Genomic DNA, 18259 nt, shown 5'->3' with positions numbered 1-18259 from the left:
ATCCAGTTGTTTTCAATGTTAAGTTTTAAATCTCTTTTTGTTAAAAATAAACGGGTGAAATGTTGGAGCCCTCCCCCTGCCACGTGGTCCTGGGAGAGGGGCCCTGGGGGGGAGACACAGGGTTTCCCAGCCCCTGGTCAGCCTCGTTCCCCATTGCTTGTTTTGTGTTCCCCTGCGCAGGGAAGGACCCTCGGGTCCCGTGATTGCTACAGTTTCTCGACAAACCTCCAACCATGCAGCTGGAGAAATAAACATCTCTCTGAAACATCTATCAAGAATTGGTCCATATAGATTTCTTTTCCACGGGCCTCGTTGACTGATATGCGTGTTGCAGTTTCCCCACGGTAACAGTGCCTAAGCAATCATTGACTGTATGTCCTTGTGTTCTGGTAGACACAAATAACTGATTTACAAGGCTCTTCAAATGCAGGTCATTAACCTTGACTAGAATAAAATACAACAGCAATGTAATCATCTTTATCTCCTATATGAATTTGCCTGTGTCACATTTTCAGCCTGCATTTGTTTTATTTCATATCTCCTGATACAGCTGTTCTAGCATGTTTATTTGCCAATATCCTGAAGGAACTGCTTCAGTTCATTTACTGAAGGTAGTTACTTCAGTGTTTTGGACCCTCTATTATCCATAGCCTGACAGTTTGCCATTTGAAGGAATGGCAACAGATGCTTAAGAAATGTGAACTGCAAAGGTGGAGATGTGGATTTGCATTAATCAGCAGGCTTTTCCTAATCTTTTAAACCAAACTCTACATCAAGCCAGTTAAAACATGACAAGTGAGACACTTCTAAAACATGACTAAGTAGGAAAAAAATTTCTGAAAACAACTGATTTCTATCTCCAGCTTGCATTTCTATTATAGTACAGTCATTTCTTACAAGGTTTATAGGTTACCAGATCCTTTCAGTTTTGTGACAGAAACTTCCTCCAACTGGATACCTGGCAAGCACATCAAATACGAAACAATTTTCTTGCAGTTTGTCTAAGCACTCTGATTCCCTTTAAATAAACAGCAAAACCTTCACTGACTTCAGACCTCTAGTTTATGATTTTATTTCTATTCAAATTAAATACTTCCTTCATTTTATATCTTTAAAGACAATCTCAGAGCAAAATACTGGGGGCAAAACAGGTATCAATTTAGCCAAACAATTTTTTGAAGTAAATGACTAATTTGGAGAGAATGATGATTTTTCTGGTTTATAGTTCACCTTTGCTCAATACCTCCATTTAATACTAAAAATTAATATATTAATTATGAAAGCTTGAATATTAGTAATGATCAGAAAGAAACTTTATATGTGCCACTTGTACTTCCTTTTGGGCATTTACGAAGGTGTTCTGTAGACTGGAGAGGACCACGTGTTTTCTAACCAGTTACCAACATTCCCATTATGCAGATTTTGAAAGGCATACACGTGAGTAGGCTGCCCAATTTCACAAGACTCCTCTATATAGCAGACTCATTCTTCTGCCTGTATTTTCCATGGAAGCAGCACAAAAATAATTTATTCCCAATTTGTTTCATCATATATTACTGAGATACAAGAGTAACTGTCTTCCTCAGTATTTCTGTAAAGCTTCTTTAATCTAACATTGATCTTTTCTGCCAGTGGATTTCTGTCTTCTGGGGAAAAGTACTCCACCCATATAGAAACAGAGCTGCCTATTGTGCTTCACAGACACCTCATGAAAAGAAAGTAAGTAATAAACAAGCATATTAATTTATTTACCACAAAAAGAAAGTCACTGCCACTGCAAAAGCAGAAATGAAGCAGACAAAAGGCACCAGTTACACTTTCATTAACTGAGTATTTTTGCAAAAGCTGCATATTTTCTGCTCTGCACTCTAAAAATTGCAATGTTGCATGCAAAACCCAACAAAATTGGCTATTTTTTAGCAGAAACAGAGCCATCTGGTGGGGATGGAAAAAAGCGTGCACACACACAATTAAAAAACCCACAACAAATAAATAAAACCAAAAAATCCCACAAACAAACAAAAGAAGTCTAAAGTTCTAATACCTTAACTGTACATTCATTCTTCTAGGGTAACAAAAGATTAAGAAAGTATTTTATATTCATTCATTCATAAAAACAAATACTACTTAACCCACAGCCCTTTTGAAGGCTTTCAGACTCAGATTTCAGTAATTTTCTTACAGTTCCTTACACCTGAACCTACCTTTAACAAAGTAACTGCTTTAACAAGAAGTTCTTCATACTGTCATCATCTCAGTAATGGTCAGCAACTGAGAAACATGTAAAAGCAGCCAATATGCTGCAGCATTGCTAAGGTTCCCATGTTTCTGTCCATAATCTGTCAGCAGATGTACTTTGGTCTACTCTGTTTATAACCAACACATTTCAGGTCATTTTGTTCAGATACTTCTAATCATGTGCAAAGAGACCTCACAAACTAGGTATGTATACAAAATATTTTAAAATTCTAATTAATGATATTAATTAAAACTAGCCACATGCAAAATAAAATTCGTATTTTCCCCATTCTCAGTATTCATGACACCAGAAAGAATGTACTCTTGCCATTGCAAGTAAATTTTGGTGTTAATCTATTAAATTTGGAGAAGTTCTCAAACAAAAAGCTTTTTTAGCAGAAAGCTCTCACATTGCTCTGCCTCACAAGTTTTGTAATCTATGCAACACATTAAGCACCAGAAACTGTAAGCCATGATCTCAGAGTCTAAGAAAAAAGAAACAAGTTTACCAGCTATGATACTATATGTCTTTTCATGACCTGCTACACCTCACACAAACCATGTCAAGAGCTGGAAAACTAATTCAGAGTTTTAGGCCACACTGCCAAACATTAAGGAAGATCAGTATTTCATTCTTTCAGGGGTAATGAATCTCTTGCTATGAGCCCATTCATCAGGAACTTACCAGGAGACACTCATCTATATGAAGCAAGCAAATCCTGCCCCTTTCCTTCTCTCTCTCAAAACCCATCAAGTCTTGTGCTTTCACAGGGTATAGTCTATTTTGCTTTATTTCCTGGACAGCTATTTACAAATAGAAGATCTTCTTGAGTTGCGTACTTAACCTCCACCTAATTTAACAGGTACATATAAAGAATTAGATGAAACATGAGCACTATGTCATAATCCTTTGTTCTAGCACTTGGTTAAAAAATCTTAGCAGAGTCAATGAGTACAGTCCTTTTAAGCCAAGGAAGAGGGCACACAGCTTCATAAGAATGACATGAACAGCCAATGCAAGAGAGAAAAAAAATATTACCTAAGTAAAGCAAGTATAGAGGATATCTTACTCATTAAAATTTTCCTGTCAGTATTCAATGATATTTCAGGTAGTAGGCAATACAGTTTAATGTTTGGTAATAGTGGCTAACTTGTGACCACTTGCATTGTGCTATACAAATATGGCTTTAATAGCATGACTCATAACATAATAAAATATAAGTCAAAAAGAACAACTAAAGCCATATTTTAGTTTTGATGCTTCCATACACATTCTTGCTAGCCTTCAGCATTGTGTTTCTTGGAGTCAAGAAGAACTCACATTTGGAAATGACAAAGCACACACAGATGTAGTAAGAAAATAGGTTTTATTTTCAAATTTTATAGAAACATTTTAACAATGCTTAAATAAAGCCACTGACAGCAAGTTTCTGTATATATTCCAGATAGAAACTCAAGCACTTAAATTAACAAGTATTTTGATTTTGCAACCCAGCTATTCTATCATAACTATTTACATTTTCCTACAAATACTAAAAAGTGAACTTATGCCATTAAGGTAACATGTAAAAATATTTCTAAAGCATAGCCAAACTCACACATTCCCATGTCTGCATTTGTCCTGCAGACAAATCCCCAAAGGCACTAGCCCAGATTATGTGCACATTAAGTCCTTTTTAAACAAACACGGTTCTCTTCAATATACCAAGTAAGTTGTTTTCTCCCACTACAATAACATTTAAGGATAAACGGGGCTCAGTCAGCTCAGTTCAGTTTTCCTGTTTTATGATCAGAGTATTCCATCTTGTTTCAATTAAGTTACATACCAGACTTTTAAAATTAGACTGCAAATTTCAGTGTAACTTCTTTGGATAGACACAATGGAATACTAAACAATGTTTAGCAAATTAGAGAACACTACAGATTCAAAATATTTCAAGTTGTTCAAATGTTGAATATAATCTTTTATATTTACGCAACAAGAACTTTGGTACAAGTATTGTAATAATGCTTATTTTTACAGCTTTCTTTCAAAAGTCCCTGATTTGTTCATAATTTATGTGCATATAACAGATATCTTTTCTGAAGTCTTTCGTGGCAGGGCTTTAGTTAATGGTGGAGGCTTGTAGAAACACACTGCCATGACCACAAAGATGATTGTGATGGTTTTGCAAGCAGCACCTGAATGCAAAGAACAGGAGAGTCTTTATTGCACTCACTTTCAGTAGCAGACACAGTGTTCCACTCATTTATAAGGCTTTATATGGTGATTTACATACACCCAGTAAGACTGAAATTCATAGCTTCCATTTAAATGTATTTTACATGAATAGCAAAGGGCAGATAAAAGCAGTCATCCAACTGAATTCGGACCCCTCACCTGCCTGCCAGTTTTTGCTTGCAGCAGCTATTACCTTTGTTCAGTTCTGTATTTCTTCACCCCATTCTAGCCTGAAGTGCAAGTCTTTCTTATTTCTTGTTTCAGTACTGTCATTCATTATATCAATATTCCATTTTCCAGAAACTAAAACTTCACACATAGAATGCCTGTTAAGATCAGCCATCTTAAAAAGTTACAGAAAGGTGTTTGTGCAACTTGGAAGGCCAAGGAGAAGGGCAAAGCAGTATTTTATTTTATCACAAATATGCCACGAGATCCTTAAACCTGAAATTGTGACTACTGCTTTTTCAGTTTCAGAATTAGTCATCAGTACTTCAGTTTACATACTGTAAATATCAAAATTGCTAGAACACAGGACAACAGCACTTATCACAGATGCAAGCTTAGCCTACCCTCTCTCCCACTAGCATATATACCTCACATTTGAAGGGAACAGATCGTTAAACAAGTCAAGAACTTTTCTGACTAGTGTTCAGAGATATTTTCAAGAACTTAATATAAAGTTAGGGAAAAGAACTAAAATACAAAAAGAGGAAGAAAGCTCCCCAGCCCTTAACTGCCAACACACCAACCCAGAAAATCACAGAATGGTTTGGTTTGGAAGAGAAGCTAAAGACTGTCTAGTTCCAACCCTGTGCTGGGGGCAGGGACACCTTCCACTAGATCAGGTTGCTCAGAGCCCCATACCTTGAACACTTCCAGGCATGGGCCATCCATAACTTGTCTGCGCAACCTGTTTCAGTGCCTGGACACCCTCTGAGTAAACAGTTTCTTCCTAATATCTAACCAAAATCTACCCTCTGAGTTTCAATCCATTACCCCTTGTTCCATCACTACGCTCTCTGACAGAGGCCTCCTCTATCTTTCTTGTACCAAAAGGCCACCATAAGGTCAGCTTGGAGACTTCACTTTCTCAGGCTGAACAATCCCAATTCTGTCAGCCTTTTCTTTATAGCAGAGGTAGTCCATCCCTCTAATCATCTTCACATCCCTAATCATGCTCATTGCCCTGAAGACAGACTGAAGTGTAAGCCAGTCCCTTAAAAATCTAGTGTGACAATGAAGCATGACCAAAGAGCAAAACTATTTCATGTTACTATTAAAAGAGTGTTTTAAGTAGCCTTTAAGGTTTACTTACTGTGGTGTTTCTCTTTCCATAATATTTTGCTGATCATTTATGAAAAAAAAACCAACTTAAAAAACACTGCTGCTAAAAATGAAAAGTGTAAGGTTCTATTTTAAAATAATTCCCATCTATCAGCCAGGCTCAGTGTATCTATTATCTAGTATATGTATTTAATATAAAAGACTTACTTATGCCCATCAGCAAATAAGCCATTCTTTCATTGTCATATACCCAGCAAGCTCCTTTAGTTTCACATTCATTAATATCCCACAGAGTACAACTGTTGTCTATAGCAACACCAAACAAAATGGGTCCAGGAATAGTACCTAAAAAACACAGTAACATGTTAGAATGTTTGAGTTACTTGGCATACCTGGGGTTCATGTGTACAGTGAAATGCCATACTGGTGGGAAAGATAAAATGGGAGAACCAAACACTAAACAAAACATTTTAATCAAAGTCATAGGCCTCATATTACACAGTAAGTCTGCACCTAACATTGCTCTCAGTTAATAGGTAGGATGCATAGAGTTAATTCTTTATACAGTTCTCACTTTGTTAAGCAAAAAGTTTATTCCAAGACTTGAGCTTCTTAATTTCCTTGGTCTTCATTGTAGAAAAAAGTAATTAAAATCAGGGGTGAAAACAACTAATCAAGGAAGCAGGAATTTAACTGAAAGGAAGAAATTCCCTTTCTTCTGATCATACACACCAATCTGTTCCAAATGAAGAGAACTGAAATACCATTATGTTTATGCATTCAGTTATACATTTCTTCCCATTCCTCAGATGTAGCAAAGCTTCCAGTAAAAATGTCACCAAAAAAAAGCACAGTGTTTAAAATTATTCTTGCATAGCTTTTATTAACTCCGTGTGATTTTTGTGTGTTATAATGCACAAGTGTCTTGGATCCAGGTATAGCCAATTTTAGAATAAACATACCAGGTACATCACTGCATGTCTACCCAACCTATTCAAGGCCTAAACTCTCCTAGAGCTAACCAAGTAGCTATGTCCCTCACTAGGTCTTCAGCCTAAAACCCTTGTGTGATTCCCGAAGTCTGCAACAAAAATATGTTGCTGGTAAGTAATGCTGTTAATTGATGCCTTCTTCAGTCATAGTATAGGCAGTGCAAAAAGTTCTATCTCTCCACAGTGAATTCAGGAGTTAGAGCTGTATCATAAATATATGAACTCTGAGTAAAGTGAAACAGAGAGACCCTCATATAACATTGAGCACTATCTTCCAGTTAATTTCTACCTGTGAGGATGTTTGCTTTTGTTACACTTTATTGGTAGAATGACTTAATCACAGTTTGAATACAGCAAAGCAAAACTCACACTGTTAGATATGTGATCTCAAAGGAGAGGGAATGGCTGCAGTACTAAATATTGGAATAGAAGGCCAATCTTGTGTCTTGTCCCAGTCTTGAATTAAATATGCCATTTAAAAACAGTCTACTATGAAAACAAGAATTTAAATTATGTCTGAGAAAATTTGAATCAGCGGGGACCAGAAAATACCTATGCATAGCTCTGTTTCCTTTGTTAAGGAGATTCATCTGTCTTACTGAAATGTTGGAGATGCTTAGATTTAGAATGTAAGTATTATATTTCCCACATCATACTCAATAATTATTTATGTACAAGTATCTACAATTTCAATAAATGCTAAAACTAGTCAAAGGTATTTTAAAGGAAGAAAGAAGAGGAAAGGCTCCACCTATTCACTTTTCTTTTAACTTCTGGATTTCAGATGTTAACTACATGAAGCTGTTTTCTATTACATCAGTTTTTCTTATCTCAGCTTTCAGAATAGGCCTTCTTCTGGGGAAAGTAACAACAGATGCCTTTAACTGAAAGAAGGACAGTTACCTGTATTTGGTTTGTGCTCATAAGACTAAGAAAGGCTACAGAGAGCATGAATACCCTATTAACAAGGAATTTGAATCCAGATGGTACCTTACAACAAGTGTATCCTATAACCCAATGACAAACTGCTTCAAGCTCCTCTGAAAGCTTCTTAATGCATTATTTAAAAGTCTAGAAAAAATTGTCAAATAAGTAGATTATTCAGAGGCAAATGTTTCAACAAGAAAGTCATACCCAGTAGTCGCAGAAACACTGACTGTACTCCAAGAGCAAATGAGCGCTGTTTATCTGGCACACACCTGTAAACAAGATTTGCAGTTTAACACAGAGTAAACAAGTTCCACTTCTGTGCTGTGTCCCTCAGTGAATATGCTTTATCTCTATATACTCTTTTAACCTGTTAATTGCTGAGGGGTTTAGAAATCCAGTGTGCAGAACAAGTAACTGAACTATTTCAAGTGGTGTTTAGATAAAAGATAGAAAAAACAGCAGTAGCCCATCAAGAAATTTTGGATTTAACTAGTTTAACAAAATAGTATAAATAAAAAGGAAGCTTGCTATCAGCACCCTGATATACTGCTGAACACTTTTTCCATAGAACAACCAAGGAAATTAAAACAGTGCTAGGATGCAATCCTGAGCTATTATACCTAAAGAAGCAATACATGAATTGAGACTAGACTACAGCACAGCAGAACATGCTGTATTTCCGTAACGTTTGCATATATTCATCTGACCTCAATAAATGTGCTGGCCTCTGCTATACAAACCAATATATTGATTTAACAAGTAGCAAAATTCACCTCTTTACCTCTTACCTATTTTAAGATACTTTTCCAGGAACAAACATTCCCATGACAGTGTCTTAAAGGTGCTACCATGGAGGTTAAATACAACATAACTTGCTTAATTTAGTTTCAGAACTATTTCCTTTAAGAAACTATCATGTCTTTTAATAAACTCACACTGTTGAAAAAGACCATATTTACACATTCAGAAGCTATTCCCACATTATGGAGTATGTGTGAGAATTAGGCACATCAAAACATCCCAGAGGAGCACTTATCAGCAGTCAGTGTTGGGACCCTATTACCCATAAAGGCAATTAAGAGAAGGAGAATGAGTTTCACATCATGCAGGTGAATATTTCTAGCAATAGAACACTGTCATAAATATTTGATTTTATGTTTGAAATTGCACAAAATAGGCTCACTGAAAAGATATCAGGATATACAGTAAAATTTACTGACATTTAGCTTTTTTAATTAATTTTTGAAAGTTTAAACTACTTACAGTCCTTTTTTCCATAAAAACTGTTTCACTATTTCAGCTGAATTATATATGGATTCAAATATCCAAATGCTACTGCTTAGAATTAGTGAAATAAAACTGTCAGCTCAATTTTGAAGATAATGCAGAACTTCACATTATTCTGCCCGCACACCAATATGACAAGCTGTTAATTCCAGATTTACACCAAACCTGGACAGGAGGCTACTACAAAGCACTGGTTTAGGATGTTATTGATTTCCTCAGCCCCATGCCAAAAGGCATCTAGCCACATCCTCACAAAGCAACATGCCTATGCATCATGGTTATCTTTTCACTAGAAGTATTAGAGGTACAGGTCAAACTTCAATATAAAGCAAAACAGCTCTACATTCAGAATGAGAAGCACATTTTAAAATTCAAACAAAAAAAAAAAAATTCAGCAATTTGAAAGACAGCGAAACCACTGGTTAACTTGCTATCATGTTATATTAATGACCACCATACATACAACATCAGTATCATGAGAAGTAGTCTACAGTTCTTGACAAGTTTTCAAACCAGAACTCTGAACTGAGACAGGAATAAAAGGCTGAAAATACAAGATCAGTTGTTATTTTGTCCATTTCCTGATACAATTTGAAATACTGACACTATCAATAGACAGGCTAGTCAAATATTTTCTTCATCGAAGCAAATGGCATGTTATTCCTTTTTGCTTTAACTAAAACAGTCAAGAGCACTCCCATAAAACGGATTTTGCTACATGTAAGAAAGATTTTTTAAAATAGATTCAAAACATTTCTACTAACGAGTGAACAGTGGTATGAAAGTCCTCTGTTTAAAGTACTGCTTGCTTACTACGCAAACTTGTTCAAACAGCGCATTGCAAAGCAAAACAAATAGAAGTATTTCACTGATACTAGTTTTCACAAGAATATTACCTTTCTTTCAGACCAAAAAACATTACCTGAGAATGGCCACAGTTGTTGGAGTATTAGCCATAAATGTAAAAACAACAGCAAAAAAGAAGAAGGTCAGGAATAAAGGTAAAAATTTGCATTGGGTTGGACATTTCCCAGGGACAGCTTCATAGAGAAAGTCTTCTGAACCATTTTCTCTTTTTGATTTCCCAATACAGGAACAGTTGTGGTATGTCTACAAATAATTTATAAGACAAAATTTAGCTCCAAGAATGACACAAAATGAAACTATTTTGGTATATTTTCATTGTGTCTGCATCACACAAGACAAGAATAAACATTGACTTTACCATATGGGAAACAGTCCATTTGCTGATGAGCACATGACACTAACACTAATTTTTAAAACTGGTTCATCGGAACTTGACTGATCCAGCTCACCTGAGCAAAAGATACTTTTGGCTTTTTGACCTAAAAATATAGTAATAGTCTCCATTTTGTATGGAGCAAGCTTTTAGCAACAAGCATAAAAAACTTGCAGAAGCTAGAGCCAAACCATATGCAGACATAGAGGTGAGATCGTAAGACTTAAGCAGGAAAGAATAGAAGCAATATAGGACCACTCTTATAAGCAGGTGAAAAAAATGGAATATACTCTTCATCTAAATCCACAGAAGCTTGTTTTCAAAGAAAATAAACAAAACTGTGTCAGTGAAGTGTGAAATTTCCACAGCAAGAAGTAGTTAGTCTCCTACATTTTCTTATGGATAATACCTCCTCTCATTTTCCAATATAAAAAGCAGAAAGGCCTTTTCTGGGTCAGCTTGACTTTTGGATCTCTCTGTATTCCTCCCACATCCCTGCTCAAGAGTTTGTTGTACTAGTAGAGACAAGCACAGAAAACCCCTCAGTTCTGGGAAGGCTTGAAAATACCCAGGCACTTTCATGGCTTACCATTCCTGCATTAGGGGCTACTGACATTCAAGTTTTCAAAACTCAGATTGTCACGTATACAATAAACATTGCATTTTGCTTAAAGATATAGATAGGAACTTCAGGTAATGTCAAGACAATTGCTGACTTTTCTGATTGTCAATTCTATGTAAAGTACATTTAGATTTAACTTATTATCAGCATTAGAAAGTCTGGTAGAAGTATTTGCAAAATGGCATCACACAAATGAGAAATACTGTGGCTAACCAGTAAACCCTTACAATGAAGGGAGGCTCAGAGATGGGAAAAAGTGATGTGCCCAGAAAGCTCACAAAACAATGCAGGCTGTGAATGACCAGAACTGTTGCAAAGAAAGCTATACAGAAAAGAAACAGCTATGCCACTTCAGTGAATCAACCAGTGGTGTAAATGCTTCTCCCAGAGCTCATTAAGAGAATGGAAACATACTCCTAAGTTAGCCAGACCAGCACAAACATGGCAGGTGAAGGACAGGGAGAGTGGTAAAACAGGTCAAACTTCAATATAAAGCAAAACAGCTGTACATTCATAATAAGAAGCACATTTTAAAATCCAAACAAAAAAAATTTCAGCAATTTGAAAGGCAGCAAAACCACTGGTTAACTTGCTATATACTTGGTATATAGCAAGTTATACCACTTGGTATAACATGTTATATTAATGACCACCATACATACAACATCAATATCATGGGAAGTAGTCTACAGTTCTTGACGGTTTTTAAACCAGAACTCTGAACCAACAGAGTATAAAAAGCCAGACAACTACCAGAAACATTTTATAGAGCAATAGGCTTGACCTGGCTTCAACCCATGTAAGCCTTCCCAACAACTGAGGAGGGCCAGCACTGTGACAGTGAACACGTTAGAGACCAGCAGTGGGAGTCACACTGGTACCATAAGTGAACTGCAGTTGCTGGATTTTGCTAAATACAACCTACATTTGTATTGTGTTTTCAGCATATTTTGTATCACTCTGATAAATCAGAAACCCCATGAAACATCAACTGTCATCAAGTAAGTAAACTTAATATTAAACATCACACTTTCACAAGTAGAATGTCTAAAAATACCTGGTCAGAGTATATCTCTTAGTAACTGCCACTTAAATTCATAAATACTGCAATTTCCTGTCATACTAAGGGAAGAACATTTTGAAATATAGTGCATTTTACAGGAAACCAGAATAAACCATGTCAGCTATCTTCATTGCATAAAGTACCTTTTTCATGTTGTTAAAAAGATATGAGGCACATCCAGCAAAACAGGGAGAAAAGTACTGGATGTCATCTCTGCCACAAATTGGGTAGTACATGGAGCGCAAACACCTGCAGTTAGCGTTGCATGGTGCTGTTAAGTTATATAGAGTGCCTGTTCTGAAAAGCAGAAGTTAATAGACTTTTAATAAAGCAATTGAAAAACAGAAGATATGTAAATAAGTAATGCAATATTTATAGCATATTTTAAAATATTCTATTCATGTTATTTATGCACTTAGTTGTTTAAAAATAAGCATAGTAGTTACTGCTCTTGAATTTCCATTTATTATGCACCTAGTTATTTTTATGCTATTATTCCTTCCAAAGATTATTCCTCCAATTTCCACTCACAAGAGATGACAAAATTTTGTATCTCAGCCCAACTCTTCCATGCAGACAACAAAATTGTATGAGCACTAAGACGACTGCATATGTTAAATGCAGAGTACAATGACACACCCTAAAGGACCTTAAAGATTTTCTCTGGCTGTTTAGGGAATAACTAATAACTAACAGAGTTTACTTTAACTCTTGCTTACTGTATTTACTCTCAATTCAGGCATTTACTTCCAATACAGGTCATCATATGGTTTTATTTTATGTAGTCCCACTATATTATTAGCATGAAAAATCACCTTGGGTTCTGTGAGAACTGTCCTAACTGGAGAGAATGAAAACATCCATTGATTTTCTAATATTAGTTCATTAATAAGTAAAGAATTTTCACAGGTTAAAAGTTCAGTCAGCTAAAACCAGGTTACTGACACTGCCAGTAGGGTTTAAATATTGTACTGTAAAATGAAAGTTCCACATTACATTAATTATCTAAAAGGCATGTTTCTTCATCAGAATTTGAGATAGCAAAAAATACTAAAAGGAGAAACAGTTTATCTAGGAATTAACTTACATACATTCAAACTTCAAATGGAATATTAGGGACATCGTAACTACAAATAAACTCCATTTTGTTGTACTACAGCAGAATCCCACTAAACTAATTCGTGTTTTAAGCCTAAGCAAACTAATTTCAATCCTTCTAAGTATGAAGAATGAACCACAGTGCACCATAAGCAAATTCATTAATCACAGATTTGTACATACAGTGCATTGCTAGCCTGTGAGGCATGCAAAGCCTAGAAATATTTCTTCAATTTGGTGGCATTTGTCCTGTCTACATGTGCAGACAGTGTCTCTTTCCCCTGACCTCCAAAGAGGGACTGATTATTTAGTTATGGACAGTTAGAGAAAAATAAAACAAAAAAGATACCCCTGGCTTTTCTAAAAAATCTAGCAGATGAGGCCATCAATTGCTCTTTAAAAAACTCTATACAAATTTTTAAACAAGAGTCCCAAAGACATGTGGAAATGAACAAAGTACAGAAGCAGTCACTGCATTTCTGTTCCTTCAAGTTTTCAAGGAAGCACTGGGCAATAGAATTTGGCAAAGCCAATTATTTAAAGTGCCTGTTAGACAAAATAAACCATGTTAGTTCTGCTGATAGCCTAATTTAGTAACAAACAGTGTTACTACAAGATGCTGACACAAACAAGTCCTCCTGTACTCATATAATTCTGAGACTAAACCTGCAAAATTTTCCATCACCTCTCCAGGCTATTTTTCAATAGGAAGATAATGCTTGCCATGAAGGATTTCTTGAAATTCTCCACAAAAATCAACATCAAATTCCAATTCAACTCTCAGAGCAGGCTCATAATTTATTCCTTCAGAAGCATCTGTTCAGTAGCATAAGCAGGAGGCAAACACTTGGCTGTTCTTCCACGAGTTTATAAATCTATTAATTTTTTAAAGCTGCTGCTACATATTTTATTTCTTTGTAGAAAACAGTTTAAGAACTGACACTGTGTTGGTGCCACTAACTATTCTGATGCACATGTCCAGTAATACAGTCCAGCATGTAACACTGAATTAGGTAAAACGGAGTCATTTTTTTATAATGGATACTGAGGTAAAAGATATATTTCAGGACTGGTTAACTCCAAATTGCTGTAGATAAGTGGTCTTCAGCAACAGTTATGCTACATAACTGACAAAGTTACACAAAACTGCTAAATACAAATTAGCTGTATTTAGCTTAGGAGGAAAATCGGTTCATGGTAACTTTTGGCAGCTGTTTGTTATCATAGGACCTGGTATAAAAATATGGATAATTTCATATACCATTTTCTATACCATATCTTCAGCATTTTATTGATGAATACAGATTCTTTTGGTCAGTATGTAACTATAAGCTTTTTACAACCAAAAGCTGAATTCTGATTTTCACACTTCTGAGTTGTCCAAGGCATCTGTCTGCTAGATTTTTTTCAGACTCTGAAGCAAAGCCATATTTTAGGCATCAAATTTCAACACTGGCCTTTAAATATACTCTCAATTTATATAGCAAGTTGTAAAGATGAAATCAGAATGAGCCATAACTTGAGCTTTAAGGTTTTTATTTTCTTTCAGTCACCAGTGTATGGAACTTTGTTGATTCTCTTTGCATACCTTCTGGAAAAGGAAATACAAATGAATATTTGAGTATCATAGCAGTAAATTTCTACTTTCCACCAACTTGCATGTGCATTAGAGGCTACAAAACCAATTTCCTCCCCAACCCATCTTCTGCTACCTGTTTTCATGGTACACATCATGCTATTGTGTCAGTAAAGGGCAACACTCCTCTTCGCCATCTTATTTAGCTTCAAGTGCCTTTTTATGCATTGGAGCAGAACTATCAGATCATAATTTTGTACAAGATAGTGGTACGTAGCCCTGGTCTAAAACCGGGGATTTGGGAAAACAATAAAGAGGTATTGGCAAGTTATTCACCAATTTACACAGCACAAATCATGCCTATGATTTTGTCACATGTCATCTAGCAGTCCCTAGGTATCCGCCTTCTAGAGTTATCTGGCACAGCACCATCTGGCTCTTTGGCAGACCCTCAAACAGTTGGTGTTGCCTCTGGCTCTGTTAATTCATGACAGAGTAACTGACCACTTGAGAGCAGACTTATGCAATAGCTAGCTGCCTTCCTCCCACTTTTAAGAACTGCTGGTGTGTACTATTTGAAACTATGGGAATTTAATAAATATTAACATTAAACCCAAGAGTGCACTAAAATATATTTACCCATTATACGTTTCAGAGACACCTGCAAAAGGTTCATTCCCGCATTTAGCAAATAAAAACACTGTGTTTAATATTAGGGCCACTGAACAAGTGCTTATCATGAACTTGATTATGCCTTTGCAATCCATTTTGCACTTGGAAACCAAGACACCACTTATGACTTGGCCTAGCGCTGCTGCTGGAATTAGTACAAGTCCTAGAGGAAAACAAGACAGAAACAGTTACATAAAAATGCAAGACATAATTGGCAAGCAACTGAGTGCAATTTTATGCTAAGAAAAAATAAAAACAGCTGTAAAATGCAGTCCATGTGATATTGTTTTCAAACCATACTTCCAGAATCTAACTGCATGAGTAATTTATTCTACTGTTACATCACCTTTAGCTTTTCCAGAGGTTTAACTGGACAGTGTCACTTATAGTTGTCCGAAACCCAATTCAAGACAGCCAAACTAGATGACTTAGGAGCACAATGAGGCGGGAATCTCTGAACACCAATAGGCATCTCCATGAAAATAGAAAATACTTTCATTCTTTCAGTGGTTTTTTGATGTGTCCATGTTCTTTCTTATACTTCTGTTATGAGCTTTTTAATAAGAGAACATAACCACTATTATATAAGATGCAGTAAGACATCTACTGAAGGATGTAAAGAAGTCTAGATCAGTGGGTCAGTTTTGCTGTCGTAGTCCATATAGTCCACAATGATTTATCCTCTTTGCACTTCAGATAAATAACTGAGCAGTTTTATATGGCTAATCTATAATACAACATAGATCTCAGTATAACTTCACTGACCTGAGACAGCTAACTTTAGAGACAGTTCAGGTATGGTGACAAAACTGCCGAAGCCACAGACACCCATAGTCAATGATAGTTTAAATAGTTTCCATGGTCATTGGTAATGCTTAGATTAGCTAGCTCAGTTCAGGTACAGCTAGTTTTCAGCATGACTGTAGTAATTTCTTTACAGATGTACATTTAATAAGCACTGTTGGTATTTTCAATGCAAAGACATTCAGACAAGGTCTATGGACAAAAAAAGGCAACACTCAGTTTTCCACTTCACTCCTGGTTATAGGTTAACAACTGAGCATGTATTCCAATGTATTTTCATGTAAAACTTGCAGATGCTTTGTTTTGATGCAACAATACTATCTGGTATTGCCCAGAAGAATAAGTAACTTAGAAAGTCTTTCCCAAACACATTTTTGTTGGAGAAAGAGCAGTTCAACTACCATAGTTATATTGCAGCACTCTACAGCTTAGCAAGACACATTCTAGAAATATTAAGTCTGCATACTGCAAGCATCTGTTGGCATTATGGACATTTCTGCCTTGATCTGGTTGCTATTCTTCAGAATTAATTGTGTCGAAGTTAATCATGTGACCCTACTGAGCACAGCTCTTCCATCAGGTTTTTTTCTGTTTCTCCAACACTCAGTTTTTCATAGCTTTCTCCTGTTCTACCTATTACTTCCACATATCAGATAGTAAATAGGTGACAGTAAGCCAATTATAGAACCAGTTACATAATAGCTTTATTACATATTCTGATTAGTCATTTTATTGCAAACTCATTGTAATTGTCAGTGTGGAACTAAAGAAGAGAAAGGCAAAGTCAACTTCTTATTTGTAATAAGCACTGTTTTTTTCTAGCTGCCCTTCATCTTGATTGTTTTAGGAACTAAGATACTAATGTTCCTTCAGACAATTTTAAATAAAGAAAATTAAACTTTTTTCACCAAGAATAAGAAAGGAATAAACTACAGTGTCATCAACACACAAAATCCTCATTCTACTTTGAAAATGAGCATCAAGTCTTCAGAACCTACAAACAACAAGTAGAGCTACACCCTTAATGAATTAAGTACTAGAGTACCCAGCAGGCAAGAATAACAAAAATACTGTTCTGATTACTGTATGCCATCTAAGTACATTCACAAACATCTCACACAAAAAAGGTACCCATATAATCTTCCACTTGTAATGTCAATGAAGTATTCAACACATTATGTTTAAGATTTTAAAATAAAAAGCCATATTACCTCCAAGAGTTGCTGAAAAACTTGATGACTTTCCAAACTGATTTTCTATAAACTTTGGTAGAAATGTGGCAAATCCAGTAGCAACTAAAGCTTCTGAGGAACTGGCTATTATTAGACTCATAAGCACTGGATTCCTCAGCAGTATCTATGGGGAGAAATTATCATAACGCTCTGGAAATTATTTGATTTTGGTACCAACTAAAGTAGAAGTCACTATATTGTAAAAGCAGATACTCTGAAGTGGAACTTCAGTAATACGCTTTTCTAACAATCTCAAGTATCAACTAAATGAATGTGCATTAAATTATCAGTAACATTGAAGTCTTCCATACCACAACATGATAAGTAGTTTCTAAAGATATCTAACATCTGGTAAAGAATTTCATTTCTCAGAATATATTCAGTTTTAGCAAATTTGAGATTTTTCTTACCAGGAGAGCCATAGGAAAGTCTTTAAAACTTTGTCCAATATTGTTGGTCTGAACCAGTACCTGACTTCCATCATCATGAGTTTCAGAGATTTTTTCAGCCTGTATTTTTGCAGTTCCTATAAATGGTCATATTTATCGACAATGAAAACATTCAATATCTGCACTCTTAGACAATTTCAAAAAACTACAAAAATTTGTGCTTCCTTTACTTGGCAAAGCTATTTCAGATATTATAGGTCTTCTTGCCTGTTTTATTGGTACAGATTTGTAAAGAGATCAATAATGTATTGTTAAAAGAAGACTTTTGTTGAAAGTATCACCCTTCCATTGGAAGGTCTTGGCTGCAATAAGATATTATCAGGGACATCCTAAAAACTTCAGAGTATGCTGAAGCCCTTTGGTTTTTTTTTTTAAATCACCCTCACATTCTCCCATTTCCTACTCCATTTTTCCTTTTCCTCCATCATTTCTCCTTCAATATTAGTATAGTAAGTCCCCTTGGATGCTCATGGAATTTCTACATGATTCTTGGTGGGTAACACAGAAACTTTAAATCTTTAGTCTTGGGTGCATAGCTATAAGCATCT

At 35.7% G+C, this 18259-nt stretch overlaps 1 protein-coding gene across 2 annotated transcripts in view; it reads right to left on the bottom strand.

The window, feature by feature from the left end:
- Positions 1 to 3588: 3588 nt before the first annotated feature.
- The window catches only part of SLCO4C1 (solute carrier organic anion transporter family member 4C1), a 28631-nt gene continuing 13960 nt past the window's right edge, over positions 3589 to 18259 (bottom strand). The window contains exons 6-14 of one of the 2 annotated variants that reach the window (XM_048292508.1): positions 17673 to 17788; positions 17242 to 17386; positions 15194 to 15389; positions 14567 to 14569; positions 12024 to 12177; positions 9878 to 10065; positions 7873 to 7937; positions 5954 to 6091; positions 3589 to 4419 (exon numbers count right to left, since the gene is read on the bottom strand). In XM_048292508.1, the coding sequence (XP_048148465.1) occupies positions 4295 to 4419; positions 5954 to 6091; positions 7873 to 7937; positions 9878 to 10065; positions 12024 to 12177; positions 14567 to 14569; positions 15194 to 15389; positions 17242 to 17386; positions 17673 to 17788 (1130 nt within the window). In that variant the 3' untranslated portion in view covers positions 3589 to 4294. The remainder of the gene's footprint in view (positions 4420 to 5953; positions 6092 to 7872; positions 7938 to 9877; positions 10066 to 12023; positions 12178 to 14566; positions 14570 to 15193; positions 15390 to 17241; positions 17387 to 17672; positions 17789 to 18259) is intronic. The other variant, XM_048292509.1, reaches the window with a different exon arrangement.

This window comes from Corvus hawaiiensis, chromosome Z, assembly GCF_020740725.1.
Source record: "Corvus hawaiiensis isolate bCorHaw1 chromosome Z, bCorHaw1.pri.cur, whole genome shotgun sequence".
Classification (NCBI taxonomy): domain Eukaryota; kingdom Metazoa; phylum Chordata; class Aves; order Passeriformes; family Corvidae; genus Corvus; species Corvus hawaiiensis.
Note: the sequence above shows the minus strand (reverse complement) of the source record. Positions and strands in the feature narration are given on the sequence as shown.